We start from the raw sequence: 20750 nt of genomic DNA on the forward strand, positions 1-20750 counted from the left end.
AGTAAATGTGTGTGTGTGTGTACATTTTTTTTTTAAGAGAGAAAGCTGCTAAATTTTATTTATTTTTTCTCCTTGAGGTAAAGGATGCAAAGATACCTGAACCAGGACCACTATATAGCTCACTATTACTTAACTCAGCCAGATCTGTGAGTACCATAACTTAGCCAGATCTATGAGTACCACCCCCCATCATCTCCCTGTGGTAAGCTTTTGCCCCTTTATTAAAAGATTCTAGTTGTAAGCACTCAATATTAGTTAATATTCCCCCAAACAGATCTGCCAGTCAAATCGCAAAAACTTGATTTATATCCTCCCTACTCCGCCACCGTCGTGCATCATGACTGTGGAGAAAATCGCCCTGAACCTCACGTTTCTTACTTGTAAAATAAGAACATGCTCCCGAAGTTGTAATAAGGAGGGGAAATATGCGGGACTGAGGATAATGGGGATATAGTAGTTTCCCTGGGGCTAAGTAATTAGAAAAAACCGACTGTGACCGGCTAGTCCCGGGATCCTCACGCCGGCACTAGAGCCGTGGAGACTAAAGGCCCAAAGTGCCTCACATGCTGCCAGGAAGATGCTGGTCAGGAACTCGGAGGAAGGGGACACGTCGGCACGGTTTGGCCTCGGTGACCCTGATCTGCCGCAGCTCGGAGAGAGAACCAGCCACACACACCTTTGCTGGTTCCTCGCAACCCAGGGAGCAACCGCGCCCAGAGCGTCGGCACCGGAAGTCCGCCCGCGGCCTTTCTAGGATGCGGGGCTCTGCGCTCTGTGCCCTTAACCCTTGCGACGCCAAGGCGCGCTTTCCTGGCTGTCGGCCGTTTGGAAGGCGTGCTGCCCTCCTTTGTTTCCAGGAAGCTTCACCAAAGGCAGTGAGGGGAGCACGGCCTGTGGATCCAGCTCTACAGACAAGGCGACTGAAGTCACCCGGCAGCTGAACCAGACCCCCGGTGCCCCACTTAGGGCTATCTTCATTGATTCCAATCACCCGCTCCAGTTCCCTCACCATATCTTAAAATAGATACAGTAAAACCTCAGCTGAGGTTATTATCGATACAACGGACTTTTACTTTCTTTTCTTTGGCACTGCATTTCCTAAATTTCCTAGAGTGCTTGCAATCCTATCAGTGATTGTAAAACTTAAAGGTTCAAAATATTATTCACTTTACAAAAATTTGGTGTCTATATAGCTTCTCAGGGTACATGATCTGCACTTGGTTCACTCTGCTCCTGGTATATATATAGTAAGTCCCCTACATACCAACCAGTTCCTTAGGAGAGCTCATTCATAACTCCAATTTGTTCCTAAGTCCAACAAAGTTAGCCTAGGAACCCAACTAACACAATCAGCTACAGTAGTACTGTACTGTACTGTAACAGGTTTTTTAAATACTTCTCACACACATAATACATAAAAAACAAACACAAAAAATAAACAAAACATTTTTAATCTTAGAGTACAGTACCTTGAAAAGTACAGTACAGCAGCTGGCATCCAGGGGCTGGCATCCAGTGAACAGGCAGGACGAGTTACTGACTGGAGGAAGGAGAGGAGGCGGGAGATGGTAGAACTGAAGGGTCGTCAGCAATTGGAGATGGAGAGCAAGCTGCAATTTCACTCATGCCTGATGTTGATGGCACAGGTTCTGGTTCCTTGCTAGATTCAATTCTATCTACCGTCTTGAAAATTTGGACTGGGTAGTAGCTCTTTTTCTCTCATTATAGATGACCCAGTAGTGCTGGATAGCATCCTAAACAACATTCACGTACCATTCTATGTTCAGGTCCTATGCCTCAAAAACTAAAACTGCCTCCTCAAATAAAATCATCTTGTCATTTCCATCATTGTGAATCACTTCAGTTCTTCTGTTACTTCTTCGTCCTTCCTCTGGGCCTTCAATTCCATCAGGTCTTCATTAGTACAGAACAATAATTTCTCAAAGGGTTTCAGGAAGTTCCCAGGCAGCTACCACATCTGCACTCGTGGCCTCGCCACTTTTCCATTGTGAAGGTTGACTGTAGCTTTGAACCATGGCTGGCATTAAAGATGCACCCTCTGATTCTTTGCCCTGTTTCTTCTTCAAGCCTTCATAAAGGCTTTTTAGCTTTCTCTTGAATCAGCATTAAGATGAGCCGGATTTGACACTGATGCTGATCCTGCATCCACACTCTGAGAAGTTTCTCCATCCCCTCCATCAATTTTCCATGCTTCTTTGACACTATTGTTGGCATCATCGGCACAGCAGACTTCACTTCACATGTTCCATTATCTTGTCCTTGTTCTTTAGAATCCTGCTGATGGTTGAATGATTCATGTTTTAAGAATGAGTGACATCTACCATCTTTTCACTTTGCTCCGCTCTCTCAATTATTTTCATTTTTGTTTCCATCCTTATCACTTGGTGCTTCTTAGCAGCTACACTGCTGCTGCTTTTACCCTTGCTTCTGGGCATCCTGGGCTTGGAATAAAGATACTGTTCTACTGTACTCTATACAGTACTGTACAGTAAAATACACCAAAGCACAACCACTTGTAGAGGATGCACGTGACAGTGTACACCAGACACGTGAACTAACTTACGTGACTGGACACACAAACACGTTCGCAACTTGAAGGTTCTCATGTAGGGGACTTACTGTATATGGAAAAGATAATATTGGCTCCATGTTTCAGATGAGACAACTAAGGTCTAGATAGGGAAATGACTTGCCCAAGATCACACAGTACAAATCACCTGAATCTGGAATAACTCCATTCCTATTCTGTGTCCTGAACCCTTCACATCACCACAGCTGCATCCCAGAGCTGACTGGAGCAACAAAGGAGGGCACAGGCAGAAAAGTCATCGCCAGCAGACAAATATAAGAGAACAGAGTAAGTTATTGTGCTCTGCCCTTGCACTTGCCCGGTGCAGGGACCTGGGGGTCACCAACCAGTTACAGCCCTGCCTTCAACTGACGTGGAGAGTTCACCTGTTGCTGAGTATGCCAATTCCAGATATGCATTCTGAAACTGGGCAAACAACTACAGGGTGGGTTTGGGACCCTCTGAGCCCACTGTGAGAAGGACCTGAGCTAAAACTCAATGGATCATTTGATCTCAGTCAAGTTACGGGTCTCCAAGAGAACAGAGAGTTGAATGCTATAGTAGAAATGTAATAGGAAAGGAGTAGCATTTGCCAATGGAGAAAGGAGATGGTCTTTCATTCACTGATCACTAACAAACGCCTACTACTTACCAACCACTACAGAAGGCCCTGCAACAGAAATGAACAACGTGGCCTTACTTTAGCACAGGAAGTGAGATGTCAAGTGAAAGAGGAAGTATGGTGACTAACCCAGAACCTGACCTAGTCTGAGGATCAGAGAACCTCCCTGAAGGAGGTGAGTGCTAAGCCAAGGCCTGAAAGATAGGTAGGCACTGGCCAGGAAGAAAGAGAAGAGGAGGAGAAGGGTCTCCCTGGCAGAGGGAGGAGAGAAGGCTAAGGTGGGAACTATCTTGGTCAGCTTCTGTGCGGTCGTGGGTCAGAGGTGGAGAGCTCAGGCAGACGGGTGAGAGAGGTGAGTGGGTGGGTGAGTGAAAGTCACTCACTTGTGTCCAGCTCTTTGGGACCCCCGTGGACTATAGAGTCCATGGAGTTCTCCAGGCCAGAATACTGGAGTGGGTAGCCGTTCCTTCTCCAGGGGAATCTTCCCACCCCAGGGATCAAACCCAGGTCTTCCCCATTGCAGGTGGATTCTTTACCAGCTGAGCCACCAAGCGAGAGAGGTGGGCCGGGGCCAAACTGAGCAGGGCCTGGTCTGCCACGGTAAGGAGTTTGGTGGGAGAACTGCATGGGCAAAGGTAGGTGGGAAAGAGCACCACAAGGCCCATGTGGCAGGTCAGGACTGAGGTAAGCACCGTGGAAGAAAAAACCAAGAGGCTGAGGAGATGAGCAAGGACCAGGCTGGAGAGTTCAGATTGGCCTGCTGGCCATGCAAATGAACCTGAACAAGCAGAGCAAGGCATGGAGGGGTGATGGGGACTGCGGGGACCAAAGAACACATGCTTTGCCTCCATGGGCAGCCAGCCCTCTGTTCCCCTGGGTGATGACCATCCTTGTTAGCAGACTCTAAGTCTCGGAGCATCTGCTTTGTCAACGGAGGCCGAGAGTCCGGATTTTTATATGAAATCACTTGATTTTAAGTGCTGGCAACATGTTCAATACCATGTAAGTCAAGGAAGTCCTAGCCATAGGCCACTGGTTCCCAAATTTTGCAGGATATTAGCATCACCTGTGGAGCCGATGCCCAAGTCATGCCCTATACCACTGAACATGTCTGGGGCTAGAAGCTAGGCATCAAAAGTTCCCAGGTGGTTCCAATGTGCAACAAAGTTTGAGAACCACTGCTGTAGGCTGAGGATATCCTTTGGGTTGCCAGACAAAGCCATGCGGAGCCATGTGAAGTTTTAGAGCTACAGAGCAGAACGGTTTGGAGTATAAGGAAAATCAGTCCTTAGAAGGAAGGACGTGTAGTGTGGAGTGAGAAAGGGCCTGGGGCTCAAGGGGCAGTGGTGGGATCCTGTTAGGGTGACCAACCATTCCAGCCTGCCAAGGACTGAGGGTTTCCTGGGAATGGCACTTGAAGGGTTAACATAGGGGAAAGTCCTGGGCGAACCAGAATGCTTGGTCACCCTAGATTCTACCTCTGATATAGTTCTGTCTGGGGACTGAGGCCCCCAGATATTCTAGAAAGGGCCCTGAGAAAAGGCTATCCATCTCTCTGGGATGCCCTTGTCCAGGGCTCTGAGCACCAGCCTTGACATACTTGTACAGGGAGCTAGAATCAGCGAGGGGACCTGGAACCATCTGCTCTCTGGCTGGCAGAGCACTCCCGGTCAGAGCCAAGTGTGCAGCCTATAACCCAGCAATAGGGAGGAACAAACCACTGATCCAAGCAACAGTGTGGCCAACTCTCAAAAACATTACGCTGAATGAAAGAAAGCAGACACCAAGGAATGCCTACTATCAAATTCCATGCGTGTGAAGTTCAAGAACAGGTTAACCTAATCCAAAGCAAAATTAGAACAGTGCTGCCTCTAGGGAGTTGGGACAAGGAAGAGCCAACAGGAAACTTTCCAGGGGGAGACAGTGATGTCGTTGATAAGGGCTTGCATTATGCAGATTATATATCTGTTGAAACACAATTAACACCTGTGCATTTTGCTATATGGATAGTTTGCCTCAAAGGAAAAGAAAAACCTGGACTCTAGTCAACACTGGACTCTAATTGACATATATGCCGAAGTGTTGAGAGGGAAGTATACCATTTTCTGCAGCTTATTTTGAAATGTATAAAGAAAATAAGAAAGGTGGATGGGCGGGTGGATAAGGATATGTGGTACAGCAAACATAGTAAAATGTTAGAGCATCTAGGTGGTAGGTGTTATCAGTGTTACCTGTACAATTCTTCCAATTTTGCTGTAAGCTTTAAAACTCTATATAATAAAATATTGAGGAAAAAAATTCTCTAAATCTGATCATGTTACTGCTCTGCTCACACCCGTTCAATGGTCTTTCATCTCACCGACAATGAAAGCCAGGTCCTCACAATGGCCTCCAAGAAGGATGACCTTACACTCTAGTTATCCCAGGTTTCATCTGTTATCTGGGTATAACTGTTAATACTGGGTTGGCCAAAAAATTCATTTGGGTAAGATTCATAATCCGTAACATTATGGAAAAAGTCAAACAAACTTTTTGGCAAACTCAATACATCTCCTTTTATCCTCAAAGTTTGAACGACACGTATGGGCCTGACTTGCCTCTGAGGCCCTACTGACCTCACTTCTCACCCCTCTCTCCTCCCATCCCTCCACTCCAGAGGCACGGATCTCATTTCCAGCCATGTGCCCCCTCAGGGCCTTTGCACTGGCTATTCCCTCTTTCTGGAATGTTCTTCACCCAGGTAAGCACAGAGCTCTCCCCCTTACTTCCTTCCAACTTCTCATCAGATATCTGCTCCATAGGCCTCCCCTGAATTTCCAATTTCACAACTGCAGTCTCCTCTTTCCCCACCTCCCTTACCCTATTTTTTCTAATGTACTTATAATTTTTTACATAAGATCTAATTTACTGATGATAAGGTCCATGAAGGCAAAGATTTATTTTCCATTAAGTCTATGCTGTATCCCTAGGGCCTTGAAGAGTGCCAGGCAAACAGTAAGTGCACAATAAATACATGTTGCTATAATTAGCAGCTGGGTGGACAATGGATGGGTGATGGACAAGGGCAAAGCAGAGAAACTCATTGAGAAGCACCAGCAAAACACTGGGACCCCAAAGAAAGGGCCAGAAGGTGGGAAGATTATTTAGAACAGGGATTTCATGAGACAGAGTGCCTCATCAAATGTTGACTCTGACTTCTGGGTGCTCCCACCTTAGCCAACTCCTGGGATTGTGGGCCATTTCTGGGGAATCGCAGGGGGGCAATGCTGGGAACAGGTTGGGAGGAGGATGAGGCTGAGGACCTGTGGGGCATCCCAGGGGAGATGCCTTGAGGGCATGTGGCCCTGAGTCTGGAGGTGGGGGCACAACTTGAAGACAGAGACTTGGGAACCTTAATTCCAGGAGTAGGTGGAAACTCGCAAGGAGAGTTTTCATGAAGAAAAGAGCTAGGTCAGAAAATGTTCATAAGGGATATTTTAGGGGTTAGGAAAAGGAGAGAATGACATAGAGGAAACGAATGGTGGGGCCCTGGAGGCTAGGGCCCATGTGCCAAGGGTGAAGAATTTCCAAAAAGAGAGTGTGGATGTGGGGAGGGGGCAGGGAGGGCATGGCAAGGTGATGGTCAGGGGTGTGGCTGTGGAAGAGGTGGCTTTTAAAATTACAGAGTAGACTACAGAAAGGGTGCAGGCAGGCTTGGGCCAAGGGACAGATGCCCAGACCCTGAGGCCTTGTGCCAGGAGAGGGATAAGAATGGGGGAGACTCAAACTTTAGCTTTTCAAGGCTACTTGGAAATAACTTCTTTCCCAGTCTCACTCACAAGTCTCTGCCCTCTACCCCTACTGCTGAACATCCTCATCTATAAAATGGGGTAATAGCGAAAACAAAAACCATTTATTGAGCACTTACTATGGACCAAGTCGAGAACTATCTCTCTCCATGTATCCCTTCATTTAATCCTCATAATCATCTCACCAGGCTGATATTACTATTCTCTCCATTGTACAGATAAAATAACTGAGGCACAGAGAAGTTAAGTCGCTTGCTCAAGGTCACAGAGAGAATGAATGGAAATGCTGAGAGTCAAACCCAGAGTCTGAATTCTGGGCCTTAATACTGTACTAATCCATACAAAGCACTTTACAGAGCACTCTCGTTACCCCATGGGGTGATACATGAGATGACCCACACACCCCCAAAACGGTTGAGATTATTACCACATGTGCTAGGCTGAATCTTGGCCCTCCAAAGATGTCCATGCCCTATCTCTGGAACCTGTGATGATGTTACTTTACACGGCAAATAAGATTCTGCTGAGGTGATTAAATTAAGAATCTTGAGATGGTAAGATTATCCTAGATTATCCTGTAGGTTCAAAGCAATCACCAGAGTCTTTAATAGAGGGAGGCAGGAGAGTCAGAGAAGAAAAGGTGACAATGGAAGCAGAGAGAGAAAGGGAGTTTGGAGGATGCTACTCTTGCTGATGGATTTGAAGATGGAGGCAGGGGCCACAAGACTTGCAGGTGGACTGCAGAAGCCAGAAAAGGCAAGCACACACATCCTCCCCTATAGGCCCTGGAAGGAATGAGCCCCTGCTGACACTTTTATTTTAATCCACTGAGAGTAATCTTGGAAATCTGTCCTCCAGAATGCTAAGGTAATAAATCTGTGTTGTTTTAAGCCACTAAGATTGTGATAATTTGTTAGGCGACGACAAAAAACGAATATACCACATCACCGCACACCTGGCTTCCCTGGCCAGCCCGTCTCAGATATCATTACTACTGCAGCTGCTATCAGAAATACCCCTAAATTTTTTAAAAAGTTCTTTAAAGTTTCAATGTGGTCTTCTCTGAACCTCAGTCTCTTTCTTTGTTAAAAATAGAGTTAACACACCTGACTCTGACTCTCTGCCAGGCATAGAGTGAAGGTTTCTTACGTTATTTGAAGGTTCCCACAAACCACTGCAGCAGATGAGGCCTAGCTATTGTCCCATTGCTCAGATGAACAAACTACGGCTCAGAGAGGGAAAGGAGTCCAGCATAGAGTCAAAGGGCTAGTGAGTAACAGAGCCAGGACTTCTGACTTCAGATCTACCATGCTGAGGTGCGTGGCTCAGAGTCCAGCTCACAGGCCACCTCCTCAGAGAAGCCTTCCTGGAAAGCCTCAGCTCGTTCATTCATTCATCAAATAGTTACTGTGACTGTTCTATGCTGAGTGTGCTGCTAGGCATGGCTGGGACCAAGTTCTGCTCTCAGCGGCCCACAGCCTAGTGGATGAGACAGATGCACGAACCCACCGTTCCCCAACACCCTGATCAATACTGAGACAAAGGGAGAGAAACACACAGGGTGGTGGTGTGGGGGCCCAAACGGTGGGAGAAACTCACTAAGCCTGCAGTCAGGGAAGGCTTCCTGGAAGAGGTAGCAATTGAGATGAGGACAAGGAAGATTCCACTAGGAGTGTGGGCAAGGGTCCACTGGAGGAATGGCTGACCAGAGGCAGGGAGGCACCAGACTGTAGCTTCCTGGGGGCAGGGAACAGGTTGGGTCATCGCACGCCCCAAAATCCCTCTGGGCCTCTATGTTCCTGTGTGTGAATGGGAATCACAGGCCTAGCAGCCCAGAGCTTTGGTAATCGCTGGGCCTGGGCAGGCCTGAGCAGGAAGAAAAGGGGCCCTGGGGATTCCCAAGAGCGGGACAGCCAAAGGCAGGGTCAAAGGTAAGGGGGACAAGAGAGAGTGGAGAGAGGGTGGGGGAGGCAGGGTCCGGCTCGAACCCCCTTCCATGTCTGACTCAGGGTGTAGCTATAGGTAGATCCTCCGAGAGCCTCAGTGACCCCCTCTGAGAATTGGAGCATGAGACAAAACTGTCTCCAAAGACCCTCCCCAGCCCTGACGGGGAAATGACATGACACAAAATTACAAAAGGGTCTTTATTTGTAAAAAGCCAAAGGGGCCCCGGGGGCGACAGGACAGGCAGGCCGGCTTCTCAGGGGTCAGGGGCATTTGGGTAGATGCGCTTGAGTGGGGGGGCGCCCTCCGAGTCCTCGGGATCACCCTGGGCTGCCTCGGGGACAGATGGCACGGGCTCAAAGACGGGGTAAGCTTCAGGGGCCTGGAGAGGAAGGGTGGACAGGCGTGAGCTCCACCCCAACCCAGGAGTGCAGGCTCCTAGCCCTGCCTTCTCCAAAGCCTCCACTCCATTCCCTTCCCGGACTTGGGAGTCCAGCCCAGGGCCAGGGCCCCAGGACGCGAAGTGCGTGTATGCTAAGTTGCTTCAGTTGTGTCCGACTCTGTGCGACCCTATGGACTATAGCCCACCAGGCTCCTCTGTCCATGGGTTTCTCCAGGCCGGAATACTGGAGTGGGTTGCCATGCCCTCCTCCAGGGGATCTTCCCAACCCAGGGATCGAACCCACGTCTCTTATGTCTCCTGCATTGGCAGGCGGGTTCCTTACCGCTAGCGCCACCTGGGAAGCAGACTAAGTAAGGCGCCGGAAACAACAACACTGGGGGAAAGAGGTTGATAATTCTGGAAAATGTATCACACGGTAGTCCTTGTAGGGAATGTCAGAAGTTTGTGGGAGACTTTTTAAAGCTAAATTACATACTCAGGATTCAAAAAAAAACTTGAAGTTGCACCACGATCTTTTCAGGTTTTTAATGGTCTTAAGTCAGCCCCCATCCAGCCTGCAGGATTTTGTTTCTAAAACACCCTTTTCTTTTCAGTCCCAAGAACCCAGCCTAGAAACCTTTAGCTGTATACAAGGCCTACATTTCCCACCTTGACTTCAAGAGTGCAGCCCTCAAGCTTTTAGCAGCCCCACAGCTCCCCATTCCTTCCAAGACCTGGGAGTCCAGGTGGCCACTCTCACCTCAGCCTCCAACAATTCTGGAACAGGCTCCTCCTTGGTCAACATGGGGGGTTCATCCGTGCTGCCCGCAGGTATGCCCCCAGGATCTGAAACATGAAATTAACAGATGTTCCCTGAGCTACTGCAGAGACCAGGAGGGAAACCTACAAGTCACATAAGCCTGTGAGCTATGGGAGCACTCAGTGGGGAGCCAGATCCCTAGCTGCAACCCAGAAAGAAAACACAGGAAGGACATGTAGATGGGATCTTGACGGGTGAGTAGATTTGATCAGGTAGACAAATGGGGAGCTGGAGTACATTTCAGGTGGAGGCAACAGAAGCTTGGCAAGCACAGATATGGGTGCTGGACTCTGTGCGTGTGTGTGGGTGCTAAGTCACTTCACTCATGTCTGACTTAGTACAACCCAATGGACTGTAGCCCACCAGGTTCCTCTGTCCACGGAATTCGCCAGGCAAGAATACTGGAGTGGGCTGCCATGCCCCCATCCAGGGGATCTTCCTGACTCAGGGATCAAACCCGCGTCTCTTTATGTCCCCTGCATTGGCAGGTGGGTTCTTTACCACTGAGCCACCTGGGAAGCCCGGGGTTGGACTGCTTGGGTTCAAATTCTGACCTTGGGCAAGTAACTTTATTTCTCCAAGCCTGTTTTCCTGTCTGTAAAATGGGGATAATTGTAGTAATGACTGGGTTCCCTGATGGCTTAGTGGGTAAAGAATCTGCTTGTAAAGCAGGAGGCACAGGAGATGCCGGTTCAATTCCTGGGTGGGGAAGATCCCCTGGAGGAGGACATGGCAACCCATTCCAGTATTCTTGCCTGGAGAATCCCCATGGACAGAGGAGCCTGGTGGGCTTAAAGTCTAAAGGGTCACAAAGAGACACAACTGAGTGACTATACCACATGCACAGTAATTACCACACGAGACTGTTTTAAGGATTAAATGAGACAGGAAAAGCCATTAGCACAGGGCCTGGCACATAGTAAGTGCTCGATAAATGCGAATTATTGTCTTTATATTAGTAAAGGTACAAAAGTGTGTGCTATGATCTAGACATGGAACATAGGCCCAAATCAGGGTGTTCTTGGATGGGAACAATGAGGTCAGCAGGGGACAGTTCATGAAGGGCCCGGAGTGCCAGGTTGAGGAGTCAAAGGTCATAGGGAGTCACTGAAGGTTTTGCAGCAGGAAAAGAACCTTGTCAAACTTGTGCTTAGTGGGGGTACAACTAGAGGAGGGGACATCCCGGAGGCTGGAGCTAGGCATGGGTGGGAGAGATGACAGAGCTGGGGAGGCAGGGGAAGGCAAACGCACGGGGGAAGTGAATCTGACCAGACAAGGGACTGACTCTAGAAGACACAAGAGGAGGGCTCATGCCCAAGATCCTAGCTCACTGGCTGTGTGTGCTTAGGTAACTTACTTAACCTCCCTGAGTTTTGGTTTCTCATCTATAAATAGAGATCATAACCCTCATAGGGTTGTAGTGAGGATTAAATGAGATAAAACATGGAAAGAACTTAGAAAGGTGCCTAGCATACAGTGAGAGCTCAGTAAATATTAGCAGTTATATTATCACTTACTATTAGTCACTCTTATGATTATCACAATTATTTTATCATGCATGCATGTTCAGTCATGTCCAACTCTTTGGGATTCCATGGACTGTAGCCCACCAGTCTGTCCAGGAGATTACCCTGGCAAGGATACTGGAGTGGGTTGTCATTTCCTTCTCCAGTGGATCTTCCCAACCCAGGAATCGAACCAGGGTCTCCTGCATTGGAGGTGGATTCTTCACCAGCTGAGCTACCATGGCTGTTGTTGTTCAGTCACCAAGTCATGTCTGACTCTTTGAGACCTGATAGACTGAGGCACCAGGGAAGGCCCAGCAAATACTCATTGGGCACCTACTATGTGTTCTATGGTGTTCTGAGGATAATACCAGTGAACAAGGTCAACGTGGGCTCAACAGTCAGGAAGCTGACATGAGGTGGGAAAGAAAGCTATTTAACTAGTACAAAGCTAAATCTACATGAAAATCTCAGACAGTGATAAGCATGATCCACAGAAGCTAAGAAGCCAGCGAAGGAAAGAGACAGTCCCTAGAGAAAGGGCGGTGACTTTCCACAGAACTCAGGGAGGCAACTTAGGAGGAAGGGCTGGCAGAGGGGCAAGCTGGTGGCTTCCACTTCGGAGGGGAGAAGGCTCAGAAGAGCGGGCTCCTGGGAGGCACCTGGTCCTACCTCTCTCCTGGCCCAGCTGTGGGGGCTGAGCATCCTCTGGGACCCCTTCCGGTGGTCCAGCAGGTGACACAGGGCGGCTGGGCTGGGGGGTGCCCCCAGGGCTGGGCTCCGTGCCCTTCTGCAGGGAGCCTTCCGAATGGAAACTCTGGTTACTGTTCTCATCTGTGGGGGAAAAAGACGAAAGGGTTGGGCCTGAGGCCCCAGTCGCCTCCCTTAATGCCCACAGCCCCCCACATCCCAGCATCCCTACCTACCATTGAGATCCAGCAGGATGAGAGGGCCACCCCCTCGGGGACTGGCGCCCCTGCCCCTCCGCTCCCGGCCTCGGGATCTCTCTGCCCCTCCACCTGCCCTCCGGCGCTCCTGGGGGTTAGAGGGCTAAGGGTCAGAGGCAGCTTTCTGGTTAGCACTTGCCAAGCCCCCACTGTGCAAGTAAAGAAACTGAGGCAGAGAGAAGCGGAAGGCCCTGCATGAGGTGACAGGTTGTGCACTGCTGGGTTAAGTCTTGAACTCTGGAGGTGGGGGCGGCGGGGGACGGAGGTCTGGTGGGGGGAGGGGAAGAGGCGGAGTTGCTATTAATTGTTAACATCTGTCTGTGCTCCTGCATTTGAGCTCTGAGTGGAGACTGGAGGTGGAGGCCAGGGTGGGGAGGGGCTTGCCTGAGGTTACACAGAAGAAGGGCCTGGGACAGGGTGGTGGGGGGAGGGGGGGACGTGCTCACCTCCTCCTGGGGGTCCACCACTGGCACCCACTTGAAGATACGAAGGGAAGTGTCGCCCACAGTCACCCAGCGCTTCTCCCTGTGGGACAGTGGGGGGATTGGGTCAGAGAGGCCTGAGGAGAGGGCCACCCCGGGAGCGGGACACATCTGGGGGTACCCCGAGATGTGAGGGTAATGTCCTGATGGAAGGGGCACTTTTGCTAAGAGGACACAGTTAGAGGGAGAAACCCTGCAGACCCGAGGGCACAGATAGATGGTGGGGGGGGATGTTTCTAGAGAGAGTGTGACTTGGGGTCGCGGCTCTGCAGACCCCTGGGGTAACACATGGAGAGCTCGGACTCTTTGAGGCCGGCTGGGGACCTTAGCAATGAAGATCCTCGGGCACACTCGCGGGAGGAGTGTCAAAGCTTCAGGGGCGGGGCATAAACGGGGGCTCCAGCTTCGGGAGGGCAGGACTGGAGAACACGCTTTGTAGACCCCAGGGTGTAGCCAGAAGGAAGATAGAGCCCCGCAGCTCCGGCGCGCAGCTGGGCGGCACACCTAACAGCTGGGGGCCACAGCTGGCGAAGCGGGGTAGACTTAACTGGGGGAGGAGTGGCCCACTGGGTCCCGTCCCTGGCCCCGGGGCAGCGCTCACCATCTCCGGACCTTCTCGATGGTCGCCATCACCTTCTTGATGTCATCCTTGGCCCGGCTCCGGGTCTCGGCCCGCACGGTCCGGCCGGCCATGCTGGCGGGGCTGGGGCCCAGGCCGAGCCCGCGGCTGGGCCGCCTCCCGTCCGGCGGGCTCAGGCTCGGCGCCAGGCCGGGGCGCCGCTCTCTCGGCCCGTCGTCCCTCCGGGAGTTGGTCGCGCCCTCCCTCGCTCCCCCAACGCCTCCGCGAGTCCCCGCCCAGCTTCCTGCCGCCGCGCCCCGCCCCGGCCCGTCCCCGGAGCGGCCGGGCGGCTCGGGCGGCCGGAGCCCAGGCCTGGAAGTCGGCCGGCCCCGCCCCAACCGGGCCCGCCCCCTCGGGGCACCCGGACGCGCAGCGCCCCCTGCCCGCCGCCGAGAGGCAGGTTGGGGGCAGCTGGGCGACTGGACGCGCGCGGCGGGGCTGCGGCCGTGCGTTCAAACCACGTGGGCGCCAGGGGGCGCGAGGTGGTCAGTGTCCCGTGTGAGACCGCTGAGCGTGGGGACGTCCCCGGGACGCTGTGTGTGTGTGTGTGTGTGTGTGTGTGTCGCTGTGTGTGTGTGTGTGTGTGTGTGTGTGTGTGTGTGTGTGTGTGACTATCAGGTTCTACACTGTTCTACTACCCGGGACGCTGCGTGTGTGTGTGTGTGTGTGTGTGTGTGTGTGTGTGTGTGTGTGTGTGTGTGTGTGTGTGTGTGTGTGTGACTATCAGGTTCTACACTGTTCTACTACCCGGGACGCTGCGTGTGTGTGTGTGTGTGTGTTAGACTATCCGGTTCTACACTGTTCTACTACCCTTTCATCCATTCACTCAACAGTCTATTAATTGAGTGCCAATTACGTGCCTGACGCTGCATATAACTGATTCTTCACCTACCAGAACGTCTAAAATGAAAACGACTGAACCTACCAAGTGGAGGCGAGGAAGTAGAGCAACTAGATCCCTCATATTTTGGGGGGAGTGGTAGAGATACTACTTCGAAAAGCTGGCGGTTTTTCAGAGAAAGTATGATCCAACAGTTCCACTCCTAGGTCGTTAACAGCCAACAGAAATGCGTGGGTATGAGCACCAAGGGACCTGTACTGGAATGTTCATATCTCTGTAATAGCCTCAGACTGGAAACAACCCATCGACAGGGGAGTGGAAAGTGAATTGTAGCCTGTTTACACCATGGAGGACCCAGCAAGAAGACTGAGGTCCTGCTATCCCCAACAACGGGGGAAAATCTCATGAAAGGAGTAGGATACAAAAGCATGCGTTGTATGATTTCATTTACGTAAATTTCAGAACCGACAACATCAATTAAGGGTGTGAGAAATCAGGAGGGCGGTCACCCATGGGACTGGGAGGAGCTAAGAGGGGGATTGTGGGAACGGGTCATGCTCTGTTTCTTAATCTGGTGCTGATTCCCAGGGCATGTTTACTCTTGGAAAATTCGTTGAACTGTACCCTTATGATGGTGTGCACTTTTCCCTACTTGAATGAAAAGTTTACTTAAAATGAGTATGTCTTAGTTGATTTTGTTTGAAGCTGTGTTTATCAGCAGACATGCTAAAGTTATGTAGCTATGTGTGTGTGTATTTCAAGGGTGTGGCTACTGTGTCTGTGTGTTTTCCAGTGACTATGTTCAGAGGGATTAAGGTATAGGAAGGTGGGCATGTTAACATTTCTGGAGCCAAACTGCTGGGGTAAAATTCTACCTCTGCTTGTCCAGTGACCTTGGACAAGTCACATCTCTATTTCCTCAACTACAACATGGGAATGAGTTAATATGTGTATAACTCTTAGAGCAATGCCTTGCACACAGTAAATACCCAATAACAGTCTCTGTTAATAAGTGTGATGGCCTCACCTGCTATGCCCTCTGCCAGTTCATCCGTTTCTTCCTTTATTCTGGCAATAGTTTCCTCATGGCAATATACTCCCACACTCACAGGTCTCCTTCCCAATTTCTTCATTCACAAACCCTACATGCTGATGCCTATGGTCGCCCTATTAGATTGTGAGCTCCTTAGGGGCCCAGAGACCAAGACAGAGTGGGTTCTTGGGAACCACGTGTGGGGATAAGTAAATGTATAAAGACCCTACAGCATTTTTATGCATCAGGTTAGTGGGTTGACCTTTGGGTATGACTCCCTCTACCTGTCTTTTTCAGCTTGTTTCTGTTTGAGAACCCTTCAGGAAATGCAGATGTGTCAGAAGTTCTCTTCCTGGGTCTGGTCAGGTGCGACGTGTGGTCCCCTAGTAGGTTTGACTGTGAAAGCAAGGGCAGAAGGCATCTGAAACAGGCCAGGAGTGTATGTCCTGGCAGGTGTGGTCTAAGCCTGAGGGCCCCCACCTTGGCCTCTCAAGCACCCGGCTCTCCCCTCCCCCAGACAAGAGGAAGGGCCAGCACATTCCTGGCCTGCCAGCTGCGCCCTCTCCTGCCCTCTCCCTCCCCTTCCCCCTCCAACAAGCTTTCTCCGAAAAGCGGGCCGGGCGCAGATAGGAGCCTGAGCCTTCTCCCATCGGACCTCAGGGCTGCCTCCAAGGCTCGGACACCCCAAGCCTGAGGTCCCGAGTCCACCCTTCAGACAACCTGCTGCCCTCCTCAGGTCCCCTTCGCGACTAGGCCGAGTGAGCAGAGAGGTGAGCTAAGGGCCAAGGAATCCGGCCTGGGACGGCGGGGGTGGGGTGGGGTGTGTGTGGAAGGGGGTAGATTGTTGGGGTCTGAGCCCTGATTGGCTACGCCCGGGCCACGCCCCTACCCTTTTCCCCCTTCTCCCCCCCTCGTAAGGGGGGCGTGGAGGCAACCAGGATCAGCCGGGGGCCAGCATGAGCCGGAGGGAGGGCAGTCTGGGTAAGGGGCTGAAGGGTCGGATGCCGAGCGCCCGCGGGGAGCAGGGGTCAGAAGGGCTGGAAGCTGGGGTCCGGGTCACCGCCACCCCTAAGTCGGGGAAGGGAGCGGCCTGAGCGGGGGCAGAACAGGGCAGCGGTGTCAGGTAACGAGCGGGTGAGTTGTGGGTGAGCTGTGGGAAGGGCCAAGGGCCAGAGTTTAGAGGAGGCTTGGGGCTGTGCCTTCAGAGACTTGGGCTCTGAAGATCACCAGTTCGAGCACACCCTGGGGGAGGACTGGGGTCGTGGCTGGAGCAGGACTCCGGGATCCTGAGTATCGGAAAAGAATCAGAACTGGGAGCCAGAGAGAGGGGGAAAGTTAGGGGAGGAAGTCTTTGGGCCACAGGGTCGGTGAGTGACTACAAGAAGCGAAAGTTGAGGCTGGTAAGGATAGGGAGCCGCGGGGCAAACTCTGGCGGGGGGCGGGGCGGAAGTTGCCGGGCCAGGACTACATTCCCCAGTATGCCCTGGGCACGCGCGCTAGGCATCTTGGGAAATGTAGTCTTCCTCCCGGAGCGCCAACCTCTAACTTGTGATGTAGTTAAGGCAGGTTACTGATTCACTGATGGGGCCCAGTGCCCCGCCCACGGTCTTGGGAGGGCCGTCTGGGAAGGAATGGGACGTCAGTCTCCTAATCTGTAAAATGGGCTTAAAGGCTCGTTTCAGTTTGAAGTTCTGTTCTTTGATGATGCTGAATTCCACCAACAATCACTGAGGTACAGAGACGTGTGAGCTGTCCTCAAAGGGCTCCCAGGCTGAGGCAGATTCTCCTAGATAAAGGAGCCGTTAAAAGAACCACCTTGAAAGTATGAACTAATGGCCCTTAGTAGAAAGAAGAAGTTAATTTAAAAGAGTGTATCTGGAGGCTATACTGTCGAAGCCGTATTTGAATTTGGCTTTAAGAGGATTTCAACAAGGTTTGGGGACAGGGAATGCATTTCAGGTGGATCAACCATTTGGCAAATGTCTGGTGCCCTATTCTCCCTCAGTTGGAATGGGACAGAGCCTGCCTGGCTTAAAAATTGGAGAATTCAGAGTGGAGCCTCTGGGTTCAGGAAGAGCAAGCCTGGAAGAAGTGGTCAAGAAGCAAGGGGTTGGGGTGCTCTCATTCCTCCCCTGCTTTTCCCACCAGAGGACCCCCAGGCTGACTCCTCAGCCTCACCCCTTACCCACTTGGAGGCCAAGATCCAACAGACACACAGCCTTGCCCGCCTCCTCACCAAATATGCTGAGCAGCTTCTCCAGGAATATGTGAGTGGGGTTGGGGGTACGGGTACCAGGGGCCTGGGGAATGGGGAAGTATAGATTAAGGGGTCCTTGACCACTCATTTTCTCAACCTCTCTTCACAACTGCAGAAATTGGGGCTCCCAAGAGGGGTCAGCAACTGGCCATTGGTCATCATCCAGGAAATTGGAGGAGGACTTTCTCTGTGCCTCAAATGCCCCTCCATAGAGAGTCCCTCCTTGGTGCTTTAAGACAGAGGCAACCTGAGAGAGTGAAGGGAAGTTTGGCCTTGGAGTCAGAAAACCTAGGTTCTAGGCTCTGTATGATCTTGTTATCTCACCTCTGTGAGCCTGGATCTCCCCAGGTGTCAAAGGAGGCAGTTGAATAAGAGGAACTATGAACTCCTCTATGTGTGTTATGGAGACAGGCCATTTCAATCTAGGGCAGGGGAATGCCATCTCAAGAGGGCACTTTTACAGAGGAGGGGGGTTTGCCAACACCTTTGGTTGACCGGAGAACTCTGACCAGTGAAACAAGGTGGTTCCCCAGATTACTCTGGTGTAGTGGAGGGAGCCTGTAGTTTCGAATCAGATAGACTACAAGCCTGCCAAATGGTGACCTTGGGCAGTGATGATAACATTAGAAATAATAACTTAATAATTATGACAGCAATAGTAGGATAACAAAACTAGGTTTGTAGTCCTACCAGCCTTGGTTCAACTTCCAGCTTCTGCCCCTTCCTAGATCTGTGACCTGGGACAGGTCAGCCTGAGTATCCTCATTTATGAAATCATCACCATTGTCAATACATCCATTATTGGGAAGATTAGGAATAGTGTGTTTAAAGCAGGAGAGACAGTGCCTGAACCAGAAGCAACATATTAGCAAAGGATAAATGGTATTGTTATAGTATCTCTACAAATTACAGATCACCTTTATCTTTTCATTTGTTCATTCTCATGACAGTTACTCATGGAGCTCCTGGCTGTGTATTAAGCAGGTGGAGAGGTGGAGGAAGATGGGGAAGGGACTGGAATGGCCTTAGCCCTGTGCTATCTTCTGTGATTCTCAAGAGGTCCCTGGTAGGAAGGAAGGACAGAGAACTGTCCCTCATCTTATAGAAGAGACCATTGAGGCTCAGAGAAGGAAAGGGTTTTGCACCCGACTGCACAGCTAGTGAGTGGTGGAGAACAGGATTTGAACCTGGGTCTGTAAGATAGCATTAATAAAAGAGGTAACATTTTTTTTGTGCCCTTCTAATGGGTCAGGACCTGCCTTAAGCTTCTTAGCACGCATATAACTACCTTAAGAAGTGGATACGTTTATCATCTCTATGGAGGAGATGAGAAAACAAAGGCCCTTGTGTAAAGTCCACAGTGGTTTTCGTTGTTTTGTATTCTCTCGAACACAGCCATCCTGTTGTCCCCCCCTTGTGAGACTGGGGACACTGAGGCCCCAGGAGAGGGGTGGAGGGCTGAGTTCCCAGCCGAGGAGCCGCCCTGACTGCCTCGTCTCCGCAGGTGCAGCACCAGGGAGACCCCTTCGGGCTGCCCGGCTTCTCGCCACCGCGTCTGCCGGTGGCCGATCTGAGCGACCCTGCTCCGGGCCACGCCGACCTGCCAGTGCAGGAGCGCCTGCGGCTGGACGCGGCGGCGCTGGCTGCGCTGCCGCAGCTACTGGACGTGGTGCGCCGCCTCCAGGCCGAGCTGAACCCGCGCGCACTGCGCCTGCTGCGGCGCTTGGAGGACGCGGCTCGCCAGGTCCGAGCACTGGGCGCCGCGGTGGAGGCCCTGCTGGGCGCGTTGGGGGCCGAGAGCCGCGGGCCCGGGCCCGAACACGCGGCCGCCGCCGCCACTGACTCCGCGGGCGTCTTCCCGGCCAAGGTGCTGGGGTTCCGTGTGTGCGGCCTCTACCTCGAGTGGGTGAGCCGCACTGAGGTCGACCTGGGCCAGCTAGCGCCCGGGGGCCCGGCCTGAGCGCCGGGCGCGCGGCCCAGCTCGTGGTCCCCTCCCTGGCCGTCTCCATCTCTCCCCATCTCTGTCAGCGTCTCTGTGTCCGTCTCTCTGTTTTCTTTGTACGCTTCTCCATCTCTTTTTCTCTCTGGGTCCTTCTTGTCTCCCTCTACGACTTCCCGTATCTGTCATGTCCTTGCTTCCCCATCGTTCCGGTCTGCCTCTCTGAGCGTCTCTTTGTCTTCCCGTCTCTTGTTTCCTCTGGGCCCCCTGTGAGCCTGTGTATATGTCCACCTCATCTCAAGGAAGGGACACCTGTCACTCTGTTTGCCTCTGTCCTTCTCTCTGTCGTTTCCTGGCCAGGAACATGCCTGCTGGCCCTGTGGTGGAAGGGCTCCTCCTGACACATTTCAGCCCCTTCCCGCAGGGTCACTCCACCTGCTGCTCTCCCTGTCCCCATCCCAGCCCTGTGGCCCTCCACCCCCTCCCTTTGATGCCCTCCACCCCTTCCCCTCCCTCTGCCCTAATCCTACACCTTCCCTTCTCCTCAAGTCAGGTTTTTGGAGAAAAAAAAAAAAAAAAATCTCACCCCTTTGAAGAGTTTTATTTACGAGAATAAATTAATTTTTTGTAAATAAAATGTTTAAAAAGAACCTTGAATTTACCAGTATATATAGTCGTTGAAAATGGGGAGACACATTTAAGGAGAATAAGATCCTTGGGGTATGACCTGGTCCCCCCAATCATCCGCAAAAGCCACACTATAAAGAGGAGGTTCAGGAGAGCCCCGGGCCACAGATGCCATCTATCATCCCGAAGTGGATGTGTCCTGAGCAAGAAACAGATGTGACTCGAGTCCTTAGCTTTTCAAGAGTCAGACATCCATTGCCTAGGAAGTGAAGCACCTTAAGATGGGAACTTGGAACAGTGGCCACAGTCAGAGAGGTAGTTTCGAGGAGGAAATGAAGTCCAGGGAAAAGGGAG

The 20750-nt window shown here is 51.5% G+C and overlaps 2 protein-coding genes across 5 annotated transcripts in view; one reads left to right on the forward strand and one right to left on the reverse strand.

Annotated features, from left to right (window-relative positions):
- Window positions 1-14102, reverse strand: part of BCL7C (BAF chromatin remodeling complex subunit BCL7C) — a 34176-nt gene extending 20074 nt beyond the window's left edge. The window contains exons 1-6 of one of the 3 annotated variants that reach the window (XM_070461205.1): window positions 13682-14038; window positions 13045-13123; window positions 12578-12686; window positions 12324-12485; window positions 10087-10172; window positions 9131-9326 (exon numbers count right to left, since the gene is read on the reverse strand). In XM_070461205.1, the coding sequence (XP_070317306.1) occupies window positions 9201-9326; window positions 10087-10172; window positions 12324-12485; window positions 12578-12686; window positions 13045-13123; window positions 13682-13773 (654 nt within the window). In that variant the 5' untranslated portion in view covers window positions 13774-14038 and the 3' untranslated portion in view covers window positions 9131-9200. Of the gene's footprint in view, window positions 1-9130; window positions 9327-10086; window positions 10173-12323; window positions 12486-12577; window positions 12687-13044; window positions 13124-13681 lie in introns of those variants that run through there. The other 2 variants (XM_070461204.1, XM_070461206.1) reach the window with 2 other exon arrangements.
- Window positions 14103-16428: 2326 nt separating this feature from the next.
- Window positions 16429-20419, forward strand: CTF1 (cardiotrophin 1). 2 transcript variants are annotated; one of them, XM_020868911.2, is made up of 3 exons: window positions 16429-16554; window positions 17722-17840; window positions 19335-20419. In XM_020868911.2, exons 1-3 carry the CDS (start codon window positions 16530-16532, stop codon window positions 19788-19790), a joined length of 600 nt encoding a protein of 199 aa, XP_020724570.2. In that variant the 5' UTR covers window positions 16429-16529; the 3' UTR covers window positions 19791-20419. The 2 variants fall into 2 exon arrangements, with proteins under 2 accessions (XP_020724570.2, XP_070317304.1); XM_070461203.1 differs by lacking the exon at window positions 16429-16554 and having other exon boundaries at window positions 16714-17840.
- Window positions 20420-20750: the final 331 nt, after the last annotated feature.

This window comes from Odocoileus virginianus, chromosome 33, assembly GCF_023699985.2.
Source record: "Odocoileus virginianus isolate 20LAN1187 ecotype Illinois chromosome 33, Ovbor_1.2, whole genome shotgun sequence".
Lineage (NCBI taxonomy): Eukaryota > Metazoa > Chordata > Mammalia > Artiodactyla > Cervidae > Odocoileus > Odocoileus virginianus.

What these genes read in the sequence shown, in the direction of transcription:
- CTF1 (XM_070461203.1), top strand. Translation starts at nt 17,553, where the DNA reads ATGTCTGGTGCCCTATTCTCCCTCAGTTGGAATGGGACAGAGCCTGCC. An exon ending in AGCAGCTTCTCCAGGAATAT is followed by an intron (nt 17,841 to 19,334) that starts GTGAGTGGGGTT and finishes TCGTCTCCGCAG; the next exon opens with GTGCAGCACCAGGGAGACCC.